General features: G+C 37.7%; 5 protein-coding genes and 2 pseudogenes across 7 annotated transcripts; all 7 read left to right on the top strand.

Annotated features, from left to right (window-relative positions):
* Positions 1–94: 94 nt before the first annotated feature.
* Positions 95–3,934, top strand: MEE18 (maternal effect embryo arrest 18). Its single transcript, XM_086250769.1, has 14 exons — positions 95–334; positions 424–540; positions 634–766; positions 1,051–1,147; positions 1,261–1,304; positions 1,465–1,621; positions 1,755–1,826; positions 1,990–2,073; positions 2,190–2,291; positions 2,438–2,485; positions 2,687–2,812; positions 3,108–3,200; positions 3,298–3,481; positions 3,565–3,934. Exons 1-13 carry the CDS (start codon positions 154–156, stop codon positions 3,415–3,417), a joined length of 1,374 nt encoding a protein of 457 aa, XP_086106895.1. The 5' UTR covers positions 95–153; the 3' UTR covers positions 3,418–3,481; positions 3,565–3,934.
* A 1,186-nt stretch (positions 3,935–5,120) lies between these two features.
* On the top strand, positions 5,121–6,405 carry LOC147296942 (senescence-specific cysteine protease SAG39-like). Its single transcript, XM_086236044.1, has 2 exons — positions 5,121–5,547; positions 5,715–6,405. Exons 1-2 carry the CDS (start codon positions 5,121–5,123, stop codon positions 6,305–6,307), a joined length of 1,020 nt encoding a protein of 339 aa, XP_086092170.1. The 3' UTR covers positions 6,308–6,405.
* A 1,065-nt stretch (positions 6,406–7,470) lies between these two features.
* Positions 7,471–8,942, top strand: LOC147296941 (senescence-specific cysteine protease SAG39-like). Of its 2 annotated transcripts, none has more exons than XM_086253017.1 (2): positions 7,471–7,918; positions 8,353–8,942. In XM_086253017.1, exons 1-2 carry the CDS (start codon positions 7,471–7,473, stop codon positions 8,940–8,942), a joined length of 1,038 nt encoding a protein of 345 aa, XP_086109143.1. The 2 variants fall into 2 exon arrangements, with proteins under 2 accessions (XP_086109143.1, XP_086109152.1); XM_086253026.1 differs by having other exon boundaries at positions 7,519–7,922; positions 8,357–8,942.
* A 1,094-nt stretch (positions 8,943–10,036) lies between these two features.
* Positions 10,037–11,339, top strand: LOC147296940 (senescence-specific cysteine protease SAG12 pseudogene; annotated as a pseudogene).
* A 1,434-nt stretch (positions 11,340–12,773) lies between these two features.
* Positions 12,774–14,060, top strand: LOC147296939 (senescence-specific cysteine protease SAG12-like). The gene is made up of 2 exons (XM_086227875.1): positions 12,774–13,194; positions 13,483–14,060. Exons 1-2 carry the CDS (start codon positions 12,777–12,779, stop codon positions 14,058–14,060), a joined length of 996 nt encoding a protein of 331 aa, XP_086084001.1. The 5' UTR covers positions 12,774–12,776.
* Positions 14,061–17,774: 3,714 nt separating this feature from the next.
* On the top strand, positions 17,775–19,368 carry LOC147296938 (senescence-specific cysteine protease SAG12-like; annotated as a pseudogene). Its single transcript, XR_015121663.1, has 2 exons — positions 17,775–18,438; positions 18,535–19,368. The product of XR_015121663.1 is annotated as a senescence-specific cysteine protease SAG12-like (transcript).
* LOC147296937 (senescence-specific cysteine protease SAG12-like) lies at positions 19,053–21,808 on the top strand. Its single transcript, XM_086229859.1, has 2 exons — positions 19,053–19,080; positions 21,231–21,808. The coding sequence occupies exons 1-2, from the start codon at positions 19,053–19,055 to the stop codon at positions 21,806–21,808; spliced, it is 606 nt and encodes a 201-aa protein (XP_086085985.1).
* Positions 21,809–25,167: the final 3,359 nt, after the last annotated feature.

Genomic DNA, 25,167 nt, shown 5'->3' with positions numbered 1-25,167 from the left:
GTGTTAGCTAAACTTCAATCCGGTGCTGACGTGGGGGTAGAATACGTGGATTAGAATATTCTTAAAAAAAAAAAAAGGAAAAGATTGATTGGGATTTGGGAGAGATTTGCCCTCCAAAAAAAAGGAAGGGCCGGTAGGGAAAGACGCGGGAATATGGCAGACAGTTGGTCGGGTCCCTTTCCCTCTCTGCGTCTCACTCCTCTCAGTTTTCCCCAATTTCCTTGCAGATCTCATTCCATGTCTACCCTTCGCTCCCAAAACCCTAACCATTGCCGTTGCTCCTCCTCTGTTCCGAACCCTAGCCCTGCCCTGCCCTCCCTGCTCGTCTTCTCAGGTCCCCTCTCCGCCTCGTTCATCCAAAATTCGCAATCAACAATTTCAGGAAAATGAAAAACCTCACATCTTCTTGCTTCGAAATTGCAGGTGGGACTGCGTTCAACGGCGTCGTTGAGGAGCTCAAGAATTTCACCACTCGTGTCGCGCATGTCCTTCCTGTTTCCGACGATGGAGGAAGTACGGCCGAGATTGTTCGCGTCCTTGGTAGCAATTTCAGTCTTTCGTTTCAAATTCAAATTGATTGTGTTCGTATTTGGGGATTTTTGTTTTTTCTTATTGGTTGTGGTTTTGTGTTAGGTGGTCCCGCCGTCGGAGATATACGGTCAAGATGTTTGAGATTGGCTGATAAAAGCTCTTCTGAGGCGGTTGCCGTCCGCAAATTGCTTGGCCATCGTTTACCACTTGATGCGGGACAAGCCAAATCTGAATGGTAATATTTTGCAACCATTTATCTAGCATTATTCTTCATTTGAAATGATGTTATGTAGGCATTGCATTTGAAAATGTGGAGTGAATGGTGAAGTATGTATAGGTTTTATGGACATTTTATTCTGATTTTTGACAATTTATGTAGTTGGTCCCTTGCCTACATCTTTTATATTTGTCATTGCTAGGTGATATGTTATTCTAGATCCTAAATTATTCTCATTTACTTGATAGGTGTTACTATGGTGGGGTATTGAGTAATTGTCTGCTGAGTTGAGAATTTGACAGGTATTATATTGTTGAAGGAGAACATTCTCTATGGACGGGAGTATCAAAACCCTACAGGGAAACCATTCGAGCTTTTCTGGTTTATTTTCAGAATCAGGTGAGTAATCTGATGGCAATGCTACAATGCTTCCTGGAATGTTATTTATATGTATTCCGATTTCAAAGTACTGCTGAACTCTTCTGAACTTCAACTACTTTTTTCAAATGCAGATTCTCCGGCGATCTGATGAATCGTTTTGCTTCAGTAATGGCAGGTGTGAAATCTTCAAACTAGCTATGACTTGATGCATTTTTGTTTTGTTGCTTTCTCTTGATTACATGAAATTTGGTAATCCACTTTCTTTAACCATGAAATGTTTTTAAATATGTTCTAGAATAAAATATCTTATCTTAACTGACTCTATAATTTTGCAGCATTGGGAATTTCTTCTTTGCAGGAGCACGCACATTTTTTCAGTCTTTGGATGCTGCAATATTTTTGTTTTCTCGCGTGTCAGATATCCCCTCAGAAAGTCTAGTCCTCCCAGTGATTTCTACTAACGACAGGCTTACATTAGGATGTGAATTATTGGTATGATTGTTGATTCAATCCTTTGTCGAATTCTTTTTTTTTGTCTATCATCAATTCAAGTAGCTAGTATAGTTTGCAAGTTTCCGCTGATATTTGATCATGATGAATTCATTTTTATGCCATTTATTTCTAGGATGGAACTATAATACGAGGCCAGAATGAAATTTCTCATCCAACCAAGGGATATATGGAACCTGTCAATAAGGTATGCTGATATGGTTTTCATGATCTTGAAGTCTGAACCTATTGGTTTTCTGTTAGAAGTATTCTGATAGTTTGACTTTTTTGGTGAGAACACTTGAATTTTAGTGGCAGTATTTTATTACAGAATTTATCATTTACTGAAAGTGATGGCTTATTGTGGACAGGGAAGCTCTTCAGCTACAGCACTTCCTTCGCGAATAAAGCGGGTATTCTACATGTCAAGCGAGGGCCAAAACTTGCTGCACGAGGTGCATGATATTTAATAGGTTTTTTTTTGGCTGTTCATGTAGTATATTCAATTGTGTATATGCTTATGCACTTCCTGAAATCAGAAGTCATAACAAGAGATTTTCTATATGACTAGGTCTTCCCTGCTGCAAACCCAGCTGTCCTGGATCAGTTACGTAATGTTGACTGCGTTGTTTATGCCATGGGATCCCTCTTTACTTCTATTTGCCCATCGCTGGTAATATTACTGCCCATCTTCAATATGCGTTGCTTTGTTTTATAAAGATCCCTCTTTACTTCTATGCTTTGTTTTATCGTTACTTCTATTGGATTATGAGAAGCCTGTATATTTATATTTTTCATTTGTTATGCATCATTGTTTAGGTATTAATTGGCATTGGGGAGATTATATCTTCAAGATCCTTCCCGAAGGTACCTTTTCATCATACTTTTAAGTTACATGTTATGTGATACAAGTGCCCAATTGAGTACAAGCTGTCATATTGTTCAGTTGTCGTTGCGAAATATTCTTATGTCCTTCAGATTTGCCTTATAGATGTACATAAACAACTATATTATTAATCTGTCATGTCAAGTTATATGTTGAGTGGATTTAGTTTGTCCTGATACTAGGTACTTTTGTTAAATGGTACCCGTGATCGAGAGACAAGTGGCTTCTCAGCTTCTTGCTTTGTAACTGCTATTACAGATGCACTGAATCGAACATATGGAGATCCTCATAACTGTCTTAAAAACCTTGTAAGTCAGTTAATACAGTTGCAGTTGCTACTATTGTTGTTTTTTTATTTACTAAGGAGACATCTCTGGTGGCAAACATGATTGGTTCCTTTTGTTGGGGCTCATAACCCTTCATTATATAATTGCAGAAAACTAAACAAAGTTTTCTTATCATTTGGAGTCACTGACCCCACTGGACACTAGCTGGGTACACACCTGGTTTTCCTTTGAATCAAGTGGACACTTTTTTTAGGCATCGCCATTTGTTTTATGTTTGGGAACAGCTCATTTATTTCAAATTTATATTTCAATGCAGCCAAGTCAATACATCAATACCCTGTTAGTGCCCAAAGATGGTGAGATTCCTGTAGATGTTCATTTCTTGGCTGCCCAAGGAATCTTTGATGTGGTATGTATGCTTTTTAAGTAGAGTGCGTTCTATCAATTTTCCATTTTTAGTGTGCTTGACTGGATATCAAAGCTCAGACGAGAGTGACTTTTTGCAGATTGTTGTCGATTCTATACATGATCCAAAAGTGGGTGTAGTATTTGATCCAAAGTCGTTAATACAAGCCCTTGTTGATTTGATAGGCAGATACATGAGTAAAAGTGTCACAGTGGTCTGATGACAGACTAAGATGATATTGAGGAGCGATGCTAGTAATTTTCATGTGGCTTTTTATTCCTGAGGTACGACTTCAATAGCAAATAAATCTTTTGACAACACATCTCCATTACTGATGTTAAAATTTGACTATGTTGTTTGATTTCAGGAACACTTTCCCTGCTTATTCTGACTGATCTTCAGTTCAAGGATATATGTAGGAAATTTGGTAATGTTATTTGAAAGTTGAAATCGTAATTTAATTGAACTGCAGCAAGTTGGTGCCCATAAAGAATCAGAGACGCTGATCCCTCTCACAAGTGTTTTCAGATTCTGTACAGATTTGACTTACATACTCATGAACCGAAAAAAGAAACTCAAATGTTTGTCACTGCAATTTTTGAGCACGCTTGAGGGCTGTATTAAATATTTAATTGTTTTGTGTATATATGTGTCTTGTACGCCAATAGTTAAGGCCCACGTATTGAATATATCTTCAAGTCCTCGTATTCTTGATGAGAAATTAATCCTTCTGAAAATTCTCCCAAACCCAGTTGTAATCTCCGAGTCCTATTATTATTATAGGGTGTGGGAATTCGAGAGATTGCTATTTTGTTTAACAAATGCCGATTCTCGTAGGGGTGATTAGTGCCTTAGCGGTCGCACATCGACAGTAAACATAGCAAAATTCGTAATTAATAACCACGATGCAACTTTTCCAGATGAATCATCTTGCACTGTTTTTTGTGTTTGTACCTGCAATAGTTTCAACACTTGGGATGAGGATAATCCTGGCAATTTTTTTTTTTTTTTGGGCCCAGATTGGCAAAATTTTGATTGAACAGTTGGCAAGCAACAATGATCTAAGTAGTGTAAGCTTATAACTCTAGGGTAAAGCACATTTAGCATGTTGTCCCGCTCTATGGTACCAAATAAAAAAAAAAATTCAAGCGACCTGTAGTAGAAAGATACCATGTAATATGAGCCCTGCAGACCTGCAGTTCTTTAAACAAATAATGGATAAATGCTATAAGATTGCCATTTCTATGTAACGGACTAACGGTTAGGTTGAAACTAATGTAAATGTCCTTCATGATGACTATGAATTGTAATAAAAGAAATAAAACTGAAGGCAACGGTAATTTAGATTAAATTTGAATCAAACTAACATTTCAACAGTAAGTTGGTTCTACAGGAGGTGCCCTCTGTCTTTTTCCTCATTTCTTACATAAGGGCATGAATTGACTAACGACCATAGAGGATCTAGGATCTCACTAGCAATAAACATACGTACGCTAGCAACACCAGTAGACAGTTGTGCTTAGATTTCAAAAACCCAAAAAAAAAAAAAAACCGACGCTTAGATTAATTAGTCCCAAGACTGGCTCACTGAAACAATAAGTAGATAATTATTCTTTTAATCATACATGCAATATTCCTAATCAACCGCAGAAGAAGAAAATTTCGCCTATTAACATGCCAACCTAAACGGATTGCAACCAGTTTGTCAAAGCACACCGATAAATGAGTCCCTCCTTTCAAACCCTCCACATCACTTGTGGGGTTTGCTGCAGTGTATGTGCATGACATCTTCTATATATACCCACACCAGTTCTTCAGTGTTAAAGTGTGCCTTCACCCCATCATATACATGTTTGTATAATCTCATAAGCATAAACAAATTCATTACTTGAAAAAAAAAAATCATCAAAATCCAGTAAAACAATGTCACCAATTCTAGTGACACTTTTAGTCTTGGGGATGTGGGCTTCTCAAGCCAACTGCCGCAAACTGCACGGTGCATCTGCTGAGTCCATGTTAGAGAGACATGGGCAGTGGATGGCTCGCCACGAACGCACCTACAGGGACGATGCAGAGAGGGAGTTGCGTTTCAACATATTCAAGGGCAATGTGGAATTCATAGAGTCTTTCAATAATGCTAGCAATCGGCCTTACAAGCTCAGCCTCAATGAATTTGCAGACCTGACTAATGAAGAATTCAAGGTCTCTCGCAATGGATACAAAATGGCCCCCAATCCCATGTCAATGTCTAAGCCACCATTTAAATATGAGAATGTGACTGCAATCCCACCCACTATGGATTGGAGAAAGAAGGGAGCTGTCACCCCCATCAAGGACCAGGGCCAATGTGGTAATTAAAAAAAATACTAATACCCCTATGGGATTTTTGTTATAATATTATTTAGGAAAATTTTCTCATGTCAGACTGTCAGTCTGGACAGCTCATTATTATATGGGTAAAATAGCGACAAGAGATAACATTTATGTAACTTTTTCTAACTCATGGTGTATATGTAGGATGTTGTTGGGCATTTTCTGCAGTGGCAGCCACAGAAGGCATTACAAAGCTGAAAACTGGGAAGTTGGTCTCTCTCTCAGAGCAAGAACTAGTGGATTGTGACAGACAAGGTGAGGACCTAGGCTGTGAGGGTGGTCTCATGGATGATGCCTTCAAGTTTGTGGTGCACAACAAAGGCCTGACAGCTGAAGCAAGCTACCCTTATAAGGGAGTTGATGGCACTTGCAACAAGAACAAGGTATCACCTCATGCAGCCAAGATTACAGGCTACGAAGATGTGCCAGCCAACAGTGAGACGGCTTTGCTCAAGGCTGTGGCCAACCAGCCAGTCTCTGTTGCAATTGATGCCAGTGGATATGCCATCCAGTTTTACTCTAGTGGGGTGTTCACAGGGGATTGTGGGACTCAATTAGACCATGGTGTCACTGTAGTTGGGTATGGGACAAGTGAGGATTTCACCAACTATTGGTTGGTCAAAAATTCATGGGGTACTATTTGGGGTGACCATGGATACATAAGAATTAAAAGAGGTGTTAGTGCTAAGCAAGGCCTTTGTGGTATTGCCATGAGAGCTTCCTATCCTACTGCTTGAATTTGTAGCAATTGTTAATGGTGAATCAATCTTCATCCTGGGATCTTATTGATCATGTAATTGCTGACTATGTAGTTCCTCAAGTTTGATTATCAATGGATCTTTCCTGCTTGAATTTCTAGGCGATATGCAATTCTACTTGATTAAATTTGAATTCAATTATTAGTACTGGTGAAAATGGGCCACGTAGCATAAATCCAAGTCCATTTGAGCAGATTGTTGCATGAATTAGCGCTAACAGAAACTATAGATGCCCATGGGCCGGAGTTAGTCGAGCATTTTGCACATTATAATAATGGGCCTACATTTTCTGAAGCCCGGTTTGTGTTGCACTTTCACATTTGCTATCTCCTATCTAATTGTTTGACACTTGTCTCCTCTCAGGTTCACTTGTCAACTTTTCTAATTATTTATTTGTTGGCCAACTTGTCAATAATAAATGTTCAGACCAAATATAAAAATAAAATGGATTTTTTGCACTAATACCACCCTGAGTATAAAGGGTGTGCACAAATAACACAAAATTATCACCTTTTGCCATCCAATCTTTTCTTTGGGTAGTTAATTGTAATTTTTTTTTTTAAATTTTATGGGTGGTATTTCTCTACACCCCCTATAGTCTAGCGGTAGTAGTGCAAATTGTGGTCTTTCAAATGCCTTATAATAAGTACGCATTTGAGCAGTTCAGATATTTAGGATGTCCCAATTTGATAAAATGTTCAAATAGCTATTTCATATAAAGTCAATGGGTCAAAAGGTTATCACCTGCCTGTGCCCAACAAATTAATGACACTAAGAATAGGCATCGAGTTAATTACAAGATTAATTGGTGTGAACCGCGTTATAGCATGTAGAATTAATGTAGATAGATAATCTGTGAGCTAGTTCCTAAACCAGCAAAGGAGATGAAGAAGATCATAACGTGTGAGTGATCACAGTGTAGAAAGTGAGTCTATCTGACTCAACTTTTGTATCGGTTTGTTTTAGGTCCCTTTCCATATCCAAAGTAAGATTTTGCTTCACATTGAAGATTAATGAAGATGCTCAATTGCTCATCCTATAAATATGACAAATTGTGTTCTTGCTTCTTCACATCTAGTGATCAATCAATTAAAGCCTGCATGCAGTGTCCCTGAGAGCTCTCTTCATCTTATAAATTAACAATGGCCTCTTTGACACTAGAATGGAAATCCATAATTTCCATCATCTTCTTACTGTTGGGGAGTTGGGCATTATCTACAGCCAAGGCCATCACATTGCATGAAGCTTCCGTTGCAAGAAAATATGAGCTATGGATGGCTCAGCACCGACGCGTTTACACAGACAATGCAGAAAAGGAAAGGCATTTCAAGATATTCAAGGACAACCTGGAGTTCATAGAGAAGTTCAACAATGAAGGGAATAATCACACTTACAAGTTAAGCCTCAACGAATTTGCAGACCTGACAAACGAAGAATTCGTCAGGTCTCATAATGGGTTCAAAAAGTCCACCCGCTCATCCAAATTGAATTCATTCAGGTATCAAAACCTGACAGATGATGATGTTCCAACTAACATTGACTGGAGGGAGAAAGGAGCTGTCACCCCCATTAAATCCCAAGGTCATTGTGGTACGTAACATATGATGAGCACCAAATCTCAAAGCTAACTAACTGTTTGATAATTATTGTTGGTTAATTTACGGCTATTTCCAAAAGTTTTAATTTTCTTAGAATATATCAATTATTGCATGTGAGCCAACGATTGTTTCATATTCTAACACTGATCATACGTGAAATTAATATTTCAACTTGTATCAAGAGGATGTGATTGCATGGAACTCATGATCTCTCGTGCACTCCCATACCTTGTTAAAATTTGTTTGTTTACCACTATTCATAAAAACTCAAATTATTAGTAGGACGTGGCAGGTGAACATGCATTATTACTAACTAGTATAACCCTCTCGATCAAAAAACAACATTACTATTACTCTTAATTTCTTTCATGCATATAATATTTTATTAATTTTTTTCCTAATTAATTTGTGATCTATACAATATAGGAAGTTGCTGGGCATTTGCAGCAGTGGCAGCCGTGGAGGGGATCACACAAATCAAAACCGGTAAATTGATCTCATTGTCTGAGCAACAACTAGTAGACTGTTCTAAAAATGGCATTAACCAAGGTTGCAAAAGTGGTCTCATAGAAGATGCCTTCGAATACATAATAGCGAACGGCATTACCAGTGAAGCAAATTACCCATACATAGCCAAAGATGGAACTTGTGACACTGAGAAGTTAAAAAACTATGTTGCCCATATCAAGGGCTACGAACATGTGCTGGGTTATAGCGAGAGCGATTTACAGAAGGCTGTTTCCATGCAACCTATTTCGACTGGCATTGAGACCGGACAAGCGTTCCAATTTTACTCCAGCGGGGTTTTTTCAGGTGGTGATTGTGGGATGTCACTTAACCACGGTATTACAGTCATCGGGTATGGGACGACTGAAGATGGCATTAAGTATTGGTTGGTCAAGAATTCATGGGGAGAGGGATGGGGTGAGCGTGGCTACACGAGAATCCGCAGAGATGTTGATGCTTCAGGAGGTGTTTGTGGAATTGCCATCATTCCTTCCTATCCGATTGTGTAACCATTGTAGCTAGCTAGGTTGATGTTGATGGTGTGTTCTAATCTATACTTGGTAATAAAATAAAGCTAGCTGCTGCTTAATTTTCATATTATTTAAGCTCTACAATTGAGTAAAAAATTATGACTTCTATTACCATTTTTCTCTAAAAGAATGATCGGAACAAGACATGGAGGTACCTATTTAGTTTAACAACCTAACAAAGAAGAATGACTGTGATTCCAAAAATCATAATTGTCTAGGCACCTAATTAATAACTGGTCAATTGGGTCTCGCCACACTTCCTTTTGGTCCATTGGACATTTTTTTGACTTTAAATGAGTTTCATATAATTCCTGGAAATAAATTATTATGGACACTCAATTTCTGGAAGTCGTCTACCACCAATTTGGAAAGAGAGAGAATGGAAGAGGTAGAGAAGGAGACAGGTTGCCGGTGGCGAGGGTAGTGGCCGGGGTGAGGGGGCTGATCAGGTGGAGGGTTTGGGATTTTGTTTTTAAATTTTTCTAAATATTTTGAGAGTGAAAATGAGAAAAATATTTGTGTGTGGGGTAGCAAAAGAACTTTGTTGGGGTATCAATAGAATCCCCCAATAGCATCAATCAAGTTCATCAGCATTCAGCACTATCAGACAATTTAGATACCCATGGGCCGTGATCTAAGACCCATGATTATTTAAGAGTCGAGCATCAGGCACAATATTATTCATTTAATCCCCCAACTTCCCCAATTTCTGTTGCTGTACAAGGAAAGAAAATTACAATGAATTGCTAATATACATTAAGGCAGAATAATTCAGAGGTTCCTAAACTCAAGAAACGTGATATGACAATCTAAAGTCAATGGGAATGATTGGTGGATCGTGACGAATTGAAGGAGATTGTGGCTTAATATGAGCATGATATCTGTCATTGACTTGTGAGGGAGAATTATCACTCATATAAACCATGCACATAGCTAGCATGTTAATTTGTACCAACAAAAAAGAATTGTATGAAATTACTTGTGTTCTTGCTTCTTAATTCACATCTAGTGATCAATCCATTAAAGCCTGCATTGTCCTTGAGAGAGAGCTCTCTTCGGCTTATAATTAAACAATGGCCGCTATGACGCTTCAATGGAAATCCATAATTCCCATCATCATGTTCATGGTGTTGGGGACTTGGGCATATACAGCCACATCCAGGATCACATTGCATGAAGCTTCCATTGCTCGACATGATCTGTGGATGGCTCAGCACAGACGCGTTTACACAGACAATGCAGAAAAGGAAAGGCGATTCAAGATATTCAAGGACAATGCAGAATTCATTGAGAAGTTTAACAACGAAGGGAACCACACATACAAGCTAAGCCTCAACAAATTTGCAGATCTCACAGATGAAGAATTCATCAGGTCTCATACTGGGTACAAAAAGTCCACCTTCTCAAAGTCATCCAAAATGAATTCATTCAACTTTCCAAACCTGACTAAGAATTATGTTCCAAGTAGAGTTGACTGGAGGGAGATTGGAGCTGTCACTCCCATAAAAGAACAAGGTCAATGTGGTAAGATCATGAGCACCAAAATTCTCAAAGCTCCCCAACTTTTATTATCATTACTCTTTCTTTCATGCATGTATTAATCGTATCAATAAAATTAACTATCTGAATTTTGAACCACGTTTATGTACCACATTGTAAACCACCTCTAATATGGATGTGGTACTTACAACGAATAAACCCAAAACAAGGCCGCCGGTATTAATTGAATTCCTAACAAGACTTGAATCGCGATTGAATATTGGTTTTCTATATATAGGAAGTTGCTGGGCATTTGCAGCAGTGGCAGCTGTGGAGGGGATTACCCATATTTTTACTGGAAAATTGATTTCACTGTCAGAGCAAGAACTGGTGGACTGTACCAACGGGTGCAACCCCAGCACAACGGTCAGTGCCTTGGAATACATAAAAACGCACGGCATTACCAGTGAAGCAAATTACCAATACACAGGAACGAATGCAACTTGTGACACCGACAAATCAAAGGACGTTGCTGCCCGCATCACAGGTTCCTTGAGAGTATTTCCATCTCATGACGAGGAAGCATTGCAGGAGGCTGTTTTCCAGCAACCGGTGACAGCTAGTGTTGAAGCCACGGGAACAGCATTCCGATTTTACTCTGGAGGTGTCTTCTCGGGAGATTGTGGGACTGAAACAGACCATGCTGTTACAATTGTCGGGTACGGGACGAATGAAGATGATGGGACTAAGTATTGGTTGGTCAAGAATTCATGGGGAGAGGGATGGGGTGAGGGTGGCTATATGAGAATCCGCAAAGATGTTGGGACTCCAGAAGGTCTTTGTGGCATTGCCACCCAAACTTTCTATCCGATCAATACGTTTGACATTAATGCATGAACTAGGCAGGTTCTCTTTGAAGACCATGTTATGGCCGTGAAAATGTTTGTACTGGTGTGTTCTAATCATCTAAACTTGGTACAGCTGCTTTTCATATTTGAATTCTACAATTCAGTGCAAAATGTCTTTTATTGGATTTTTCTCTAAACAATAATGCTATATATGCATGTGGCATTGTCATGGAGGCTTCGTATCCTGTTGTGTAAGCATTGTTGTTATGTTGATATATAGTATGTTATGATCTAAACTTAATTGGTAATAGAATAACGATATGATCGATGCTGCTTAATTTTCATATATTATTTAATTTCTGCAATTGTTTGTAGAAATTAAATTATGACTTTTATTACAATATATTTTTCACAATACATTCATTATTATTATCGTGCGTCAAGAGTTTTTTGTTTTCTGTTTTTGAAATAATAAATAAATATATCATACCATAAATTATATTAAACCAGACAGATATATATATTTCACAAGGGAATTAATATTTCACTAGGATCAATTCTTGTGATTGCCTTAAGAAAACCATACCATAAACCAAACAGACATATTTTAAAAAGCTGAACAAAGGTTACAAATTAAAGAATTTATTTTTTTAGCACGCCAGGAAAGGTTACAAAATAATGAATAATATATTTTAAAACATTTGTATATCAATAGAAGCTCCAATTGCATAAATCAAGTTCATCAGCAGTGTCAGACAATTTAGGTGGCCATGGGCCGTAGGACCCATTATTAAGAGTCGAGAATTTCGCACATTCTAATTGCCAATTAAGGCCCTTATTGCCCCAGAGGGAAGTGGAGCTCGATCTCTTAATCATGATGGGCCTATATTCTTTGTATTGAAGACCGGTTTGTGTTGCACTATCACATTCTTTGACTCTCAGTCTCAGGTTCACCAAGTGTCGAATTTTCTAATTATTTATTTGTAGCTAATTGGGTATTTGATATGAAGTCGGTGGGTCAAAACTCAAAAGGAGCCACCAGTGCCAACAAATGACACAGAGTAGGCATCAAGTTACCATAATCAACAAGATGCCTGGTGTACGTGGATGCACATAGCATGTAGAATTGTAGATAATCTGTGAGCTGTATACGTAGTTCCTAGACAGTTATCATAGAAATTTCGGAAGAAGATATGATAATGTTTGAGTGATCACAGTGTAGAAAGTGAGTCAATTTGACTCAACTTAATTTTTATTGGGTTGTTTTAGGTCCCTTTCCATATCCAAATTAAGATTTTACTTCACAGTGAGGATTAATGAAGATGCTCAATTGCTCATCTTATATATATAGATGACAAATTGTGTTCTTGCTTCTTAATTCACATCTAGTGATCAATCAATTAAAGCCTGCATTGTCCCTGAGCCCTCTTCAGCTTATAATTAAACAATGGCTTTGACACTTGAATGGAAATCCACAATTGCCATCATGTTCACAGTACTGTTGGGGACTTGGGCATTTACAGCCACATCAACGATCACATCGCATGAAGCTTCCATTGCAAGAAAATATGATCTATGGATGGCTCAGTACGGACGCGTTTACACAGACAATGCAGAAAAGGAAAGGCGTTTCAAGATTTTCAAGGACAACATGGAATTCATAGAGAAGTTTAACAATGAAGGGAATAATCACAGTTACAAGTTAAGCCTCAACGAATTTGCAGACCTCACAGATGAAGAATTCGTCAGGTCTCGTACTGGGTACAAAATGTCCACCTACTTCTCAAAGTCATCCAAAATTAATTCATTCAGGTATGAGAACCTCACTAATGATGATGTTCCAAGTAGCATTGACTGGAGAGAGAAAGGAGCTGTCACCCCCATAAAAAAACAAGGTCAATGTGGTAAGATCATGAGCACCAAAATTCTCAAAGCTCCCCATCTTTTAGTAGCTATTACTCTTTCTTAATTTTCATTGTTTCATGCATGTATTATTCGTATCAATAACTCTAATATTGATGTGGTACGTACAATTGATTAATAATCATCTCCCAAATATTTAACTCCGATTAAAATGCTTATCCAACCCAAACATGGCGGTTTTGGATATAAATTGCATAACATCAGCATTAAACTAATTGTTTTCCTAACAAGAATTGTATGACAATTAAATATTGGTTTTCTATATATAGGAAGTTGTTGGGCATTTGCAGCAGTGGCAGCTGTGGAGGGGATTACACAAATCGAAACCGGTAACTTGATTTCACTCTCAGAGCAAGAACTAGTGGACTGTACCAAGGGTTGCAATCCTGGAAGAACGGTGGACGCCTTGGAATACATAAAAACGTACGGCATTACCAGTGAAGCAAATTACCAATACATAGGAACAAATGCAACTTGTGACACTGACAAGTCCAAGGACGTTGCTGCTCACATCACAGGCTACTTGAGAGTATTTCCATTTGGTAGCGAGCAAGCACTGCAGGTCATTGTTTCCATGCAACCGGTCACAGCTGCCGTCGAAGCCTCGGGAACAGCATTCCGGTTTTACTCAGGAGGCGTCTTCTCAGGAGATTGTGGGACTAAAGTGGACCATTCGGTTACAATCATCGGGTATGGGATGACTGCAGATGCTACTAAGTATTGGTTGCTCAAGAATTCATGGGGAGAGGGGTGGGGTGAAGGTGGCTATATGAGAATCCGCAAAGATGTTGGGACTCTTGAAGGTCTTTGTGGCATTGCCACCCAAACTTTCTATCCGATTATGTAAAGTGTATGCAATACCACTTCAACATATATGCATTTCACGTGGTGTATTGAAGCCTCAAATTGGATAAACTAGGTTGTTAGTTTCTCTTTGAATAAGACCATATATGTTATGAAAATGTTTGTACTGGTGTGTTCTAATCTAAACTTGATGATAGATTGAATAAAAGTATAAAAAGTTGCTTTCCATATTTGAGTTCTACAATTGAGTACAAAATGTCTTTTATAGGATTTTTCTTTAAGAATGATAGGAAGAACACTATAAGGTTTTTTATTTTTTAGACTATGATTCCAGAAGTCCTACGCTCAAGTGCCACACTTCCTTTAAGTTGGTTCATTGGGCTTTGAATAAGTTTAATATAATTCTTGCAAGGTGATTCAACCGACACTTAAAAAAAATTCAAATTGTGCCAAATAAAAAAAAAAAAAAAAAAGGCCTTTTCAAATTGTGGCCATAGATATACCTCTCACACCAATGACAAAAATATATTTGTTCTATCAAATGCCTTACAAGTACGTATTTGAGCAGATCAGATATTTAAAGATGTCCCAATTTCAAATACGTTCACATTAATTAATAGATATTTGATATAAAGTGGCGGGTCAAAAGGTTACCACCTGTGCCAAAAAATAACACGAAGAATAGGCATCAAGTTAGCATCATCAACAATATTTCTGGAGCTGATTACCACATAGCATGTAGAATTGTAGACAATCTGTGAGCTAGTTCCTAAACCAGCAAAGAAGAAGAACATTATGTGTGCGTGATCACAGTGTAGAAAGTGATTCAATTTGACTCAACTTTTTTATTGGGTTTTTTTTAGGTCCCTTTCCATATCCAAATTAAGACTTTCCTTCACACTGAAGATTAATGAAGATGCTCAATTGCTTATCTTTTATATATGAACAATTGTGTTCTTGCTTCCTCACATCTAGTGATCAATGATCAATTAATGCCTGCATTGTCCTTGAGAGCTCTCTTCAGCTTATTATTAAGACAGTACTTGAATGGAAATGCATAATTGACATCACCATGTTCAAGCTGTTGGGGGATTGGGCATTAACAGCCACATCCATGATCACATTGCATGAAGCTTCCATTGCTAGAAAACATGAGCTATATATGGATGGCTCAGTAGGGACGCGTTTACAGAGACAATGCAGAAAAGGAAATGTGTTTCAAGATATTCAAGGACAACGCGGAATCCATTGAGAATTTCAACAATGAAGGGAATAATCACAGTTACAAGTTAAGCCTCAATGAATTTGCAGACCTGACAGATGAAGAATTCATCAGGTCACGTACAGGGTACAGAAAGCCCACCAGCTCAAGCTCATTCAAAATCAATAATTTTTTCAGGTATGAAAACGTGACTTATAATGACGACGTTCCAAGTAGCATTGACTGTTGGGAGAATGGAGCCGTCACTCCCATAAAAAGCCAAGGTTTTTATTGTGGTAAGATCAAGAGCACCAAAATCTCAAAGCTGCCCAATTATGTAACTTAATTTTAGTATGACTCTTTCTTTCATGCATGTGTTAATCGTATGATTTGAATTTGAACAACATTTTTGTACCACATTGAGTATCACCTCTAATAGTAACGATGTGGTACGTACAATGAACCCAAGTTATTTTGATATGGTGTTTATGCCTAAAATTACGTCATTTTAGACTTTCACTTGACACTATTTTGTTATATATAAACCTTGAATATTAAACTGAAAAGACTTATCCTTGAATTCAAAACGATGCTATTTTGTGATCTGTAGGATGTTGTTGGGCATTTTCAGCAGTGACAGTGGAGGGGAATTACCCAAATCAAAACTAGTAAGTTGATTTCACTATCAGAGCAAGAACTAGTGGACTATACCAATTTCCTTCAAATTATAAAAAGAGGTGTTAGAGTCGATAAACAATAAAAAATGGCTTATTAATTTATGCAAATACCCCTTGAAAGTATCTTTCATTCTCACTTTGCCCATTTAAACTTTAATCTTTTCACTTTGCCCCTCAAATTTTACAAATCCTATATTTCGTCAAGTCCGTCAATAGCTCCGTTAAAAAATTCAACGTGTCGTCTACGTGGATGAATGACATGTTAGCCCTTTTTACGGAGTCATTGGCAGACTTGACTTATTGAAAGGGTTTGTAAAGTTTGGGGGGCAAAGTGAAAAGATTAAATTTTAAGAGAACAAAGTGAGAATAAAAGTTACTTTCAAGCGGCATTTGTGCTAATAAGTCTTAAAAAAATCATTGGTGCTTATTTCATGCGTGATTGACTCATGTCATTTAGGGGGCTTTTGATTTTTTTTTTTTTTTTGTTTAGGAGAATTAGTCTTGAATCAGCTTAATTTAGTTGAGTCAATTAATTTGTTGTTAAAAAATGCAAAAGACTCCAGGCTCCAGCAAGTGGACGGTGACCATCACATCAATCAGCGGCCCGCAGTTAATTGATTGATTAAGTGATTAGAACTTAAACTTGGCTGCATGCATACTGAGGTTGAAGTTTATCTTCGTGCTTATACTTCAGATGACCAGATAGCACAAGAAGCAATCAGACTGATTGTTACTCTTGTCACAAACTTGTGGGATAAGTTGCCTCAAAACTTGGCCCGCTTAATTTCCACCCTAAGAATTACATCATAGTGCACATGGCTGCAGATAATACATATGCTCAATTATTATTTTTCTTTTTGTTTTTGGGTATTGAAATTCAAGTTTAGATCATGGCTAGAAGCAATATTCTATATGAAGTTCCCTGCTTCCAGTATCCAGTATTATTAGTTTATTACACATAAAGACATTAAATGTACCCTGCCTTGCTTGAACACCTGAATCAACGAACAAAGAATTTAAGTCTTTTTATTGTACATTATTTCCCTATCTATCCAAGTTGAGCTCAGTGAATTAGCAAGCTTTCATTAGATTATTTCAATTCCCCAATCAAATTGGCCGTGTCTGCGTTGTGTAATCCAGGGCCCAAGCTTTTTGCAGCTCATGAAGCTTCCAGTTAATCCGGAAGAGTCTAAAGTGCAAGAGTAAAAGCAGTGTTGATTACTTGATTTCCTGGTTGATTGACTCGAAGAAATTTAGACATTCATCCTAAAACCAATTGGCGAGAAGAGTAACTCAAACCTTTATAAAACTACTAGCAAGACCCTCACATCTTTAATGTGAGATTTCTCTCAACACCGCCACACGTGAATAACCTGCTTTGATACCATGAAGAAATCTAGGCATTCATCCCAAAACCAATTGGCAATGGGAGGAGTAGCCCAAACCCTTATAAACTACTAGCAAGTCCCTCATATTTTCAATGTGAGATTTCTCTTAACGAAGATGTGGGATTTCTCTTAACGAGTCACTAAGGGGGCACTCTGCTTTTTAGAAAATTTAAGTCTCAATATTCAGATTAATTTAATTAGCCAAGCTTATTGTTATTTGCCACGATTTACACCATCAACTTGAACATCAAGTTCACGTCAAGGACTGCGATTGTATTGTCAATGTGAAAGCTAGTTGGATGAAACATATTCCATGCATATGAACAGTGAACACGGCAAGGAATTGGGGACTAAAAACCAAACCAACCAGCGACCCGCTAATTGAGGTATTAATCAATTACAATTTGGCTGCATGCATGCAGAATTTGGATTTGATCTTCGTGCGGATACTTAGGGACTAAAAGCAAATTAGCAAAGTAGCAAGACTGACTGACTTTGGTCATCAACTTTTGGAAGGTGGCTGGAAATTTGGCTCCATTAATTGCCACCGTAAGAATTACATCAAAGTGCGCATCTCTGCAGAACATACATATGCTCGTCTTCTATATAAACCCAAGTGGGTATGCTTGCTTCTTCACACCTTGCCAATCCATCACTACTTAGAATCAAAGCCATTCTTACAGAGCCCCTGTTCTGAGCAGAGTACTCTGTAAACAATGGCTTTTGAAAGAAACCTTTTGATTATTTCCATATTCATCATCTTGGGGACTCTGGCATCTCAAGCCACGTCCCGCAAACTGTATGAAGCTTCCATTGCTGAAAAGCATGAGCAGTGGATGCAAAAGTTTGGGCGCGTTTACCCTGACAGCGCAGAGAAGGAGAGGCGTTTGGCCATATTCAAGAAAAATGTTGAATTTGTGGAGAAATTCAACAGTGAAGAGAATAGGACTTACAAGTTAAGCATCAATGCTTTTTCTGATAGGAGCCATGAAGAATTCCTCAGACATCGTACTGGGTACAGAATGCAAGAGGACACCCTCTCAGACTCAACAGCAAATCAATCTTTTAGGTACCAAAGCCTGAGTGATGTTCAAGCTAGCATGGACTGGAGGGACAAAGGAGCTGTCACCCCCATAAAGTATCAACAACGCTGTGGTAAGAGAAGCACCATATCTCTAATTAGCCTTCCTTGTATTGTTTACTTTCTTATATACATCCTTTTTGGTTTTTTTTTTCTTTGTATGTACGTAGGTGCTTGCTGGGCATTTTCTGCAGTGGCAGCAGTGGAAGGGATTACCCAAATCAAAACTGGCCAATTGCTCTCACTCTCCGAGCAACAACTTGTGGACTGCAGTACAGAAAATAATTATGGCTGCCAAGGTGGTCTCATGGTGAATGCCTATAAATACATACAACAAAATGGAGGAATCGCCAGTGAAGAAAATTACCAATACCAAGCTATGGATGGAACATGCGACCCTAACATGGCAAATGTGCATGCTGCCCAGATAAGTGGTTACGAAAGAGTGCCTGCCAACAGTGAAAGCGATCTACTCAAGGCTGTGTCCGTGCAACCAGTCTCCGTTGGCATTGACGCCTACGAAGATGCCTTTCAGTCGTACTCGAGTGGGGTGTTCAACGGTCCTTGTGGGACAAAACTGAACCACGCAGTTACAATCATTGGGTATGGGACAACTGAAGAAGGCACCGACTACTGGTTAATCAAGAATTCGTGGGGTGAGACTTGGGGTGAGAATGGCTACATGAAAATGCTTAGGAATTATGTTGATCCAGCAGGTCTTTGTGGCCTTGCTATGGAAGCTTCCTATCCGACTACTTAATTATGTAATCAAAGAGTGGAGTCATCTTTAAAACTTCACACATAGGCTATAGGCTCTATAGCTATACACAGAAGCAACAAGGTCTTTGTACCATATTTTTATACGTTTCTACTGTTTGTTATTGGCTTTGAAAATGCCTTCAGTTTGTACACAGGAGGCATCGATCTACTCGATTCCACCTGTTAGAGTGTGCCTTTTATTACTTTGTTTCCTATATATTCATGGCTTTTCCTATATTAATTAACTTGAGAATTGTCCCAAATCGATTAATCTTTTCTTTCATATCCAATTTCCATGCATAGTCCAAATTGCACTGCAAAGTACTATCAGGAAAGACGTACACAGCACAAGGCAAATCATTTCTAGTGTATGAAGAACAATTTAACAATAACTCTGGCTTTAATTGAGTTATATAAGAGTTAAAATTAGCATGTCATAAATAATGCTCTAAGGACCATCTAGCTAGCATTAATTTCCTCATGGATGTAGACCGGAACTATCAAGCTCTTGTTAACCATATATATTATTGAAGAATTATTATGTAAATTATTGAATTATTATCTTGAAGAAGGACTACAACCACATAGCCTCTTTATCGATCCAACATGATTTTTGAAGTTGCACCTAGCTAGCCATTCCATTGGCTTAGGAGACCAAAAAAAAAAAAATAGGTAATCCCAATAAATATATAAACATCAGACATACAGGCTTACTGCTTAACTTCCACTCTTTATACAGGCTTTATTTCTTGATGTATACGAAAGTGGTGACTCGTGAGGTATTAGGAAACTGAATCTACAGAAAATCACATTTTTTTTTAGTCTGTTATTTTTATTAGGTACTAACAAATTTTTTTATTACTCAAACACCCTCAAAGCCTTATAATTTCTTTGCGGGCCAAATCCTAAACCAAAAAGCATCTATTTCAAGTTTTTTTTTTTTTTTTTTCTAACTTTTTTCTGAGCCACTTAACATAATTGGAATTAGAGTTTCAGAAAATACTCATATCAAGTGTTCTACAAAGCTGAAATTGCAAGTGAAACTACAATTTCACTTGCAGTTTCAGAAACTGAGCTAAACAAAAAAAATCAAGAACCTGCTACTAATAATTAAGAAATACATGGGGGTGGAGATGGCTTTCCCGATAACTCTTTGGGTGTTGTTATAGTAAGGAACCTAACGTGTTCTTCCGGCTTTGGAGATAATACATCTCTGCAGATAATACATATTGGCCGTGTCTGTGTAATCCAAGGTCCAAGCTTTTTGGCAGCTCATGAAGTTTCCAGTTAATTTGGAAGACTACTCTAAAGTCTAAGGAGACGTGCAAGAGTATTTTCTGTGCTACAAAGAAAAAAATTCAGTCTTGCTTTCCCGGTTGATTGACTCAGGCCATTAGGGGGGGCCTCTGCTTTTTAGAAAAGTTAAGTCTTAATATTCAGCTTAATTTAATTTGTCAATTTCTGTTGTCATTTGCCACGATTTACACCATCAACCTGAACATCAAACTCACGTCAAGGGCTGGAATTGTATTAATTGTCAATGTGAAAGCAAGTTTGATGAAAAATGTTCCACATATATGAACACGAAATATATAAACATCAGACATACAGGCTTACTGCTTAACTTCCTCTCTTTATACAGGCTTTAGTTCTTGATGTACACGAAAGTGGTGACTCGTGAGATATTAGGAAACTGAAGCTACAGAAAATCACTTTTTTTTTTTTTAGTCTGTTATTTTTTTTAGGTACTGACAAATTTTTGTTATTACTCAAACACAACCAAAGCCTTATAATTAGGGGTGTAAATTAACGAGCCGAGCCAAGCCGAATACCACCATGCTCAAGCTTGGCTTGTTATAAATTTTTCGAGTTCGAGCTTGGGTTGGCTTGTTTCTTATACGTGCCAAACTCGAACGAGCAAAAAAAAAATCAAACCCAATATGAACTCGAGCTGTATTGAGCTTATTTACATAATTTTATTTAAAATATTTTATTAGCTACTATTTTATTAGCGGTTTTGGATATAAATTGCATAACATCAGCATTAAACTAACTGTTTTCCTAACAAGAATTGTATGACAATTAAATATTGGTTTTCTATATATAGGAAGTTGTTGGGCATTTGCAGCAGTGGCAGCTGTGGAGGGGATTACACAAATCGAAACCGGTAACTTGATTTCACTCTCAGAGCAAGAACTAGTGGACTGTACCAAGGGTTGCAATCCTGGAAGAACGGTGGACGCCTTGGAATACATAAAAACGTACGGCATTACCAGTGAAGCAAATTACCAATACATAGGAACAAATGCAACTTGTGACACTGACAAGTCCAAGGACGTTGCTGCTCACATCACAGGCTACTTGAGAGTATTTCCATTTGGTAGCGAGCAAGCACTGCAGGTCATTGTTTCCATGCAACCGGTCACAGCTGCCGTCGAAGCCTCGGGAACAGCATTCCGGTTTTACTCAGGAGGCGTCTTCTCAGGAGATTGTGGGACTAAAGTGGACCATTCGGTTACAATCATCGGGTATGGGATGACTGCAGATGCTACTAAGTATTGGTTGCTCAAGAATTCATGGGGAGAGGGGTGGGGTGAAGGTGGCTATATGAGAATCCGCAAAGATGTTGGGACTCTTGAAGGTCTTTGTGGCATTGCCACCCAAACTTTCTATCCGATTATGTAAAGTGTATGCAATACCACTTCAACATATATGCATTTCACGTGGTGTATTGAAGCCTCAAATTGGATAAACTAGGTTGTTAGTTTCTCTTTGAATAAGACCATATATGTTATGAAAATGTTTGTACTGGTGTGTTCTAATCTAAACTTGATGATAGATTGAATAAAAGTATAAAAAGTTGCTTTCCATATTTGAGTTCTACAATTGAATACAAAATGTCTTTTATAGGATTTTTCTTTAAGAATGACACTATAAGGTTTTTTATTTTTTAGACTATGATTCCAGAAGTCCTACGCTCAAGTGCCACACTTCCTTTAAGTTGGTTCATTGGGCTTTGAATAAGTTTAATATAATTCTTGCAAGGTGATTCAACCGACACTTAAAAAAAATTCAAATTGTGCCAAAAAAAAAAAAAAAAAGGCCTTTTCAAATTGTGGCCATAGATACACCTCTCACACCAATGACAAAAATATATTTGTTCTATCAAATGCCTTACAAGTACGTATTTGAGCAGATCAGATATTTAAAGATGTCCCAATTTCAAATACGTTCACATTAATTAATAGCTATTTGATATAAAGTGGCGGGTCAAAAGGTTACCACCTGTGCCAAAAAATAACACGAAGAATAGGCATAGTTAGCATCATCAACAACATTTCTGGAGCTGATTACCACATAGCATGTAGAATTGTAGACAATCTGTGAGCTAGTTCCTAAACCAGCAAAGAAGAAGAACATTATGTGTGCGTGATCACAGTGTAGAAAGTGATTCAATTTGACTCAACTTTTTTATTGGGTTTTTTTTAGGTCCCTTTCCATATCCAAATTAAGACTTTCCTTCACACTGAAGATTAATGAAGATGCTCAATTGCTTATCTTTTATATATGAAAAATTGTGTTCTTGCTTCCTCACATCTAGTGATCAATGATCAATTAATGCCTGCATTGTCCTTGAGAGCTCTCTTCAGCTTATTATTAAGACAGTACTTGAATGGAAATGCATAATTGACATCATCATGTTCAAGCTGTTGGGGGATTGGGCATTAACAGCCACATCCATGATCACATTGCATGAAGCTTCCATTGCTAGAAAACATGAGCTATATATGGATTGCTCAGTAGGGACGCGTTTACAGAGACAATGCAGAAAAGGAAATGTGTTTCAAGATATTCAAGGACAACGCGGAATCCATTGAGAATTTCAACAATGAAGGGAATAATCACAGTTACAAGTTAAGCCTCAATGAATTTGCAGACCTGACAGATGAAGAATTCATCAAGTCACATACAGGGTACAGAAAGCCCACCAGCTCAAGCTCATTCAAAATCAATAATTTTTTCAGGTATGAAAACCTGACTTATAATGACGACCTTCCAAGTAGCATTGACTGTTGGGAGAATGGAGCTGTCACTCCCATAAAAAGCCAAGGTTTTTATTGTGGTAAGATCAAGAGCACCAAAATCTCAAAGCTGCCCAAATATATATCTTAATTTTAGTATGACTCTTTCTTTCATGCATGTGTTAATCGTATGATTTGATTTTGAAAACATTTCTGTACCACATTGAGTATCACCTCTAATAGTAACGATGTGGTACGTACAATGAACCCACGTTATGTTGATATGGTGTTTATGCCTAAAATTAGGCCATTTTAGACTTTCACTTAACACTTTTTTGTTATATATAAACCTTGAATATTAAACTCAAAAGACTTATCCTTGAATTCAAAACGATGCTATTTTGTGATCTGTAGGGTGTTGTTGGGCATTTTCAGCAGTGACAGTGGAGGGGAATTACCCAAATCAAAACTAGTAAGTTGATTTCACTATTAAGGCAAGAACTAGTGGACTATATACCAATTTCCTTCAAATTATAAAAAGAGGTGTTAGAGTCGACAAACATTAAAAAATGGCTTATTAATTTATGCAAATACCCCTTGAAAGTATCTTTCATTTTCACTTTGCCCATTTAAATTTTAATCTTCTCACTTTGCCCCCCAAATTTTACAAATTTTATATTTCGTCAAGTCCGTCAATGGCTCCATTAAAAAATTCAACGTGTCGTCTACGTGGATGAATGACATGTTAGCCCTTTTTACGGAGTCATTGGCAGACTTGACTTATTGAAAGGGTTTGTAAAGTTTGGGGGGCAAAGTGAAAAGATTAAATTTTAAGAGGACAAAGTGAGAATAAAAGTTACTTTCAAGCGGCATTTGTGCTAATAAGTCTTAAAAAAATCATTGGTGCTTATTTCATGCGTGATTGACTCATGTCATTTAGGGGGCTTTTGATTTTTTTTTTTTTTTTTGTTTAGGAGAATTAGTCTTGAATCAGCTTAATTTAGTTGAGTCAATTAATTTGTTGTTAAAAAATGCAAAAGACTCCAGGCTCCAGCAAGTGGACGGTGACCATCACATCAATCAGCGGCCCGCAGTTAATTGATTGATTAAGTGATTAGAACTTAAACTTGGCTGCATGCATACTGAGGTTGAAGTTTATCTTCGTGCTTATACTTCAGATGACCAGATAGCACAAGAAGCAATCAGTCTGATTGTTACTCTTGTCACAAACTTGTGGGATAAGTTGCCTCAAAACTTGGCCCGCTTAATTTCCACCCTAAGAATTACATCATAGTGCACATGGCTGCAGATAATACATATGCTCAATTATTATTTTTCTTTTTGTTTTTGGGTATTGAAATTCAAGTTTAGATCATGGCTAGAAGCAATATTCTATATGAAGTTCCCTGCTTCCAGTATCCAGTATTATTAGTTTATTACACATAAAGACATTAAATGTACCCTGCCTTGCTTGAACACCTGAATCAACGAACAAAGAATTTAAGTCTTTTTATTGTACATTATTTCCCTATCTATCCAAGTTGAGCTCAGTGAATTAGCAAGCTTTCATTAGATTATTTCAATTCCCCAATCAAATTGGCCGTGTCTGCGTTGTGTAATCCAGGGCCCAAGCTTTTTGCAGCTCATGAAGCTTCCAGTTAATCCGGAAGAGTCTAAAGTGCAAGAGTAAAAGCAGTGTTGATTACTTGATTTCCTGGTTGATTGACTCGAAGAAATTTAGACATTCATCCTAAAACCAATTGGCGAGAAGAGTAACTCAAACCTTTATAAAACTACTAGCAAGACCCTCACATCTTTAATGTGAGATTTCTCTCAACACCGCCACACGTGAATAACCTGCTTTGATACCATGAAGAAATCTAGGCATTCATCCCAAAACCAATTGGCAATGGGAGGAGTAGCCCAAACCCTTATAAACTACTAGCAAGTCCCTCATATTTTCAATGTGAGATTTCTCTTAACGAAGATGTGGGATTTCTCTTAACGAGTCACTAAGGGGGC

Source organism: Dryas octopetala, chromosome 1 (assembly GCF_963921425.1).
Source record: "Dryas octopetala chromosome 1, drDryOcto1.1, whole genome shotgun sequence".
In the NCBI taxonomy this organism is placed as follows: domain Eukaryota; kingdom Viridiplantae; phylum Streptophyta; class Magnoliopsida; order Rosales; family Rosaceae; genus Dryas; species Dryas octopetala.
Note: the sequence above shows the minus strand (reverse complement) of the source record. Positions and strands in the feature narration are given on the sequence as shown.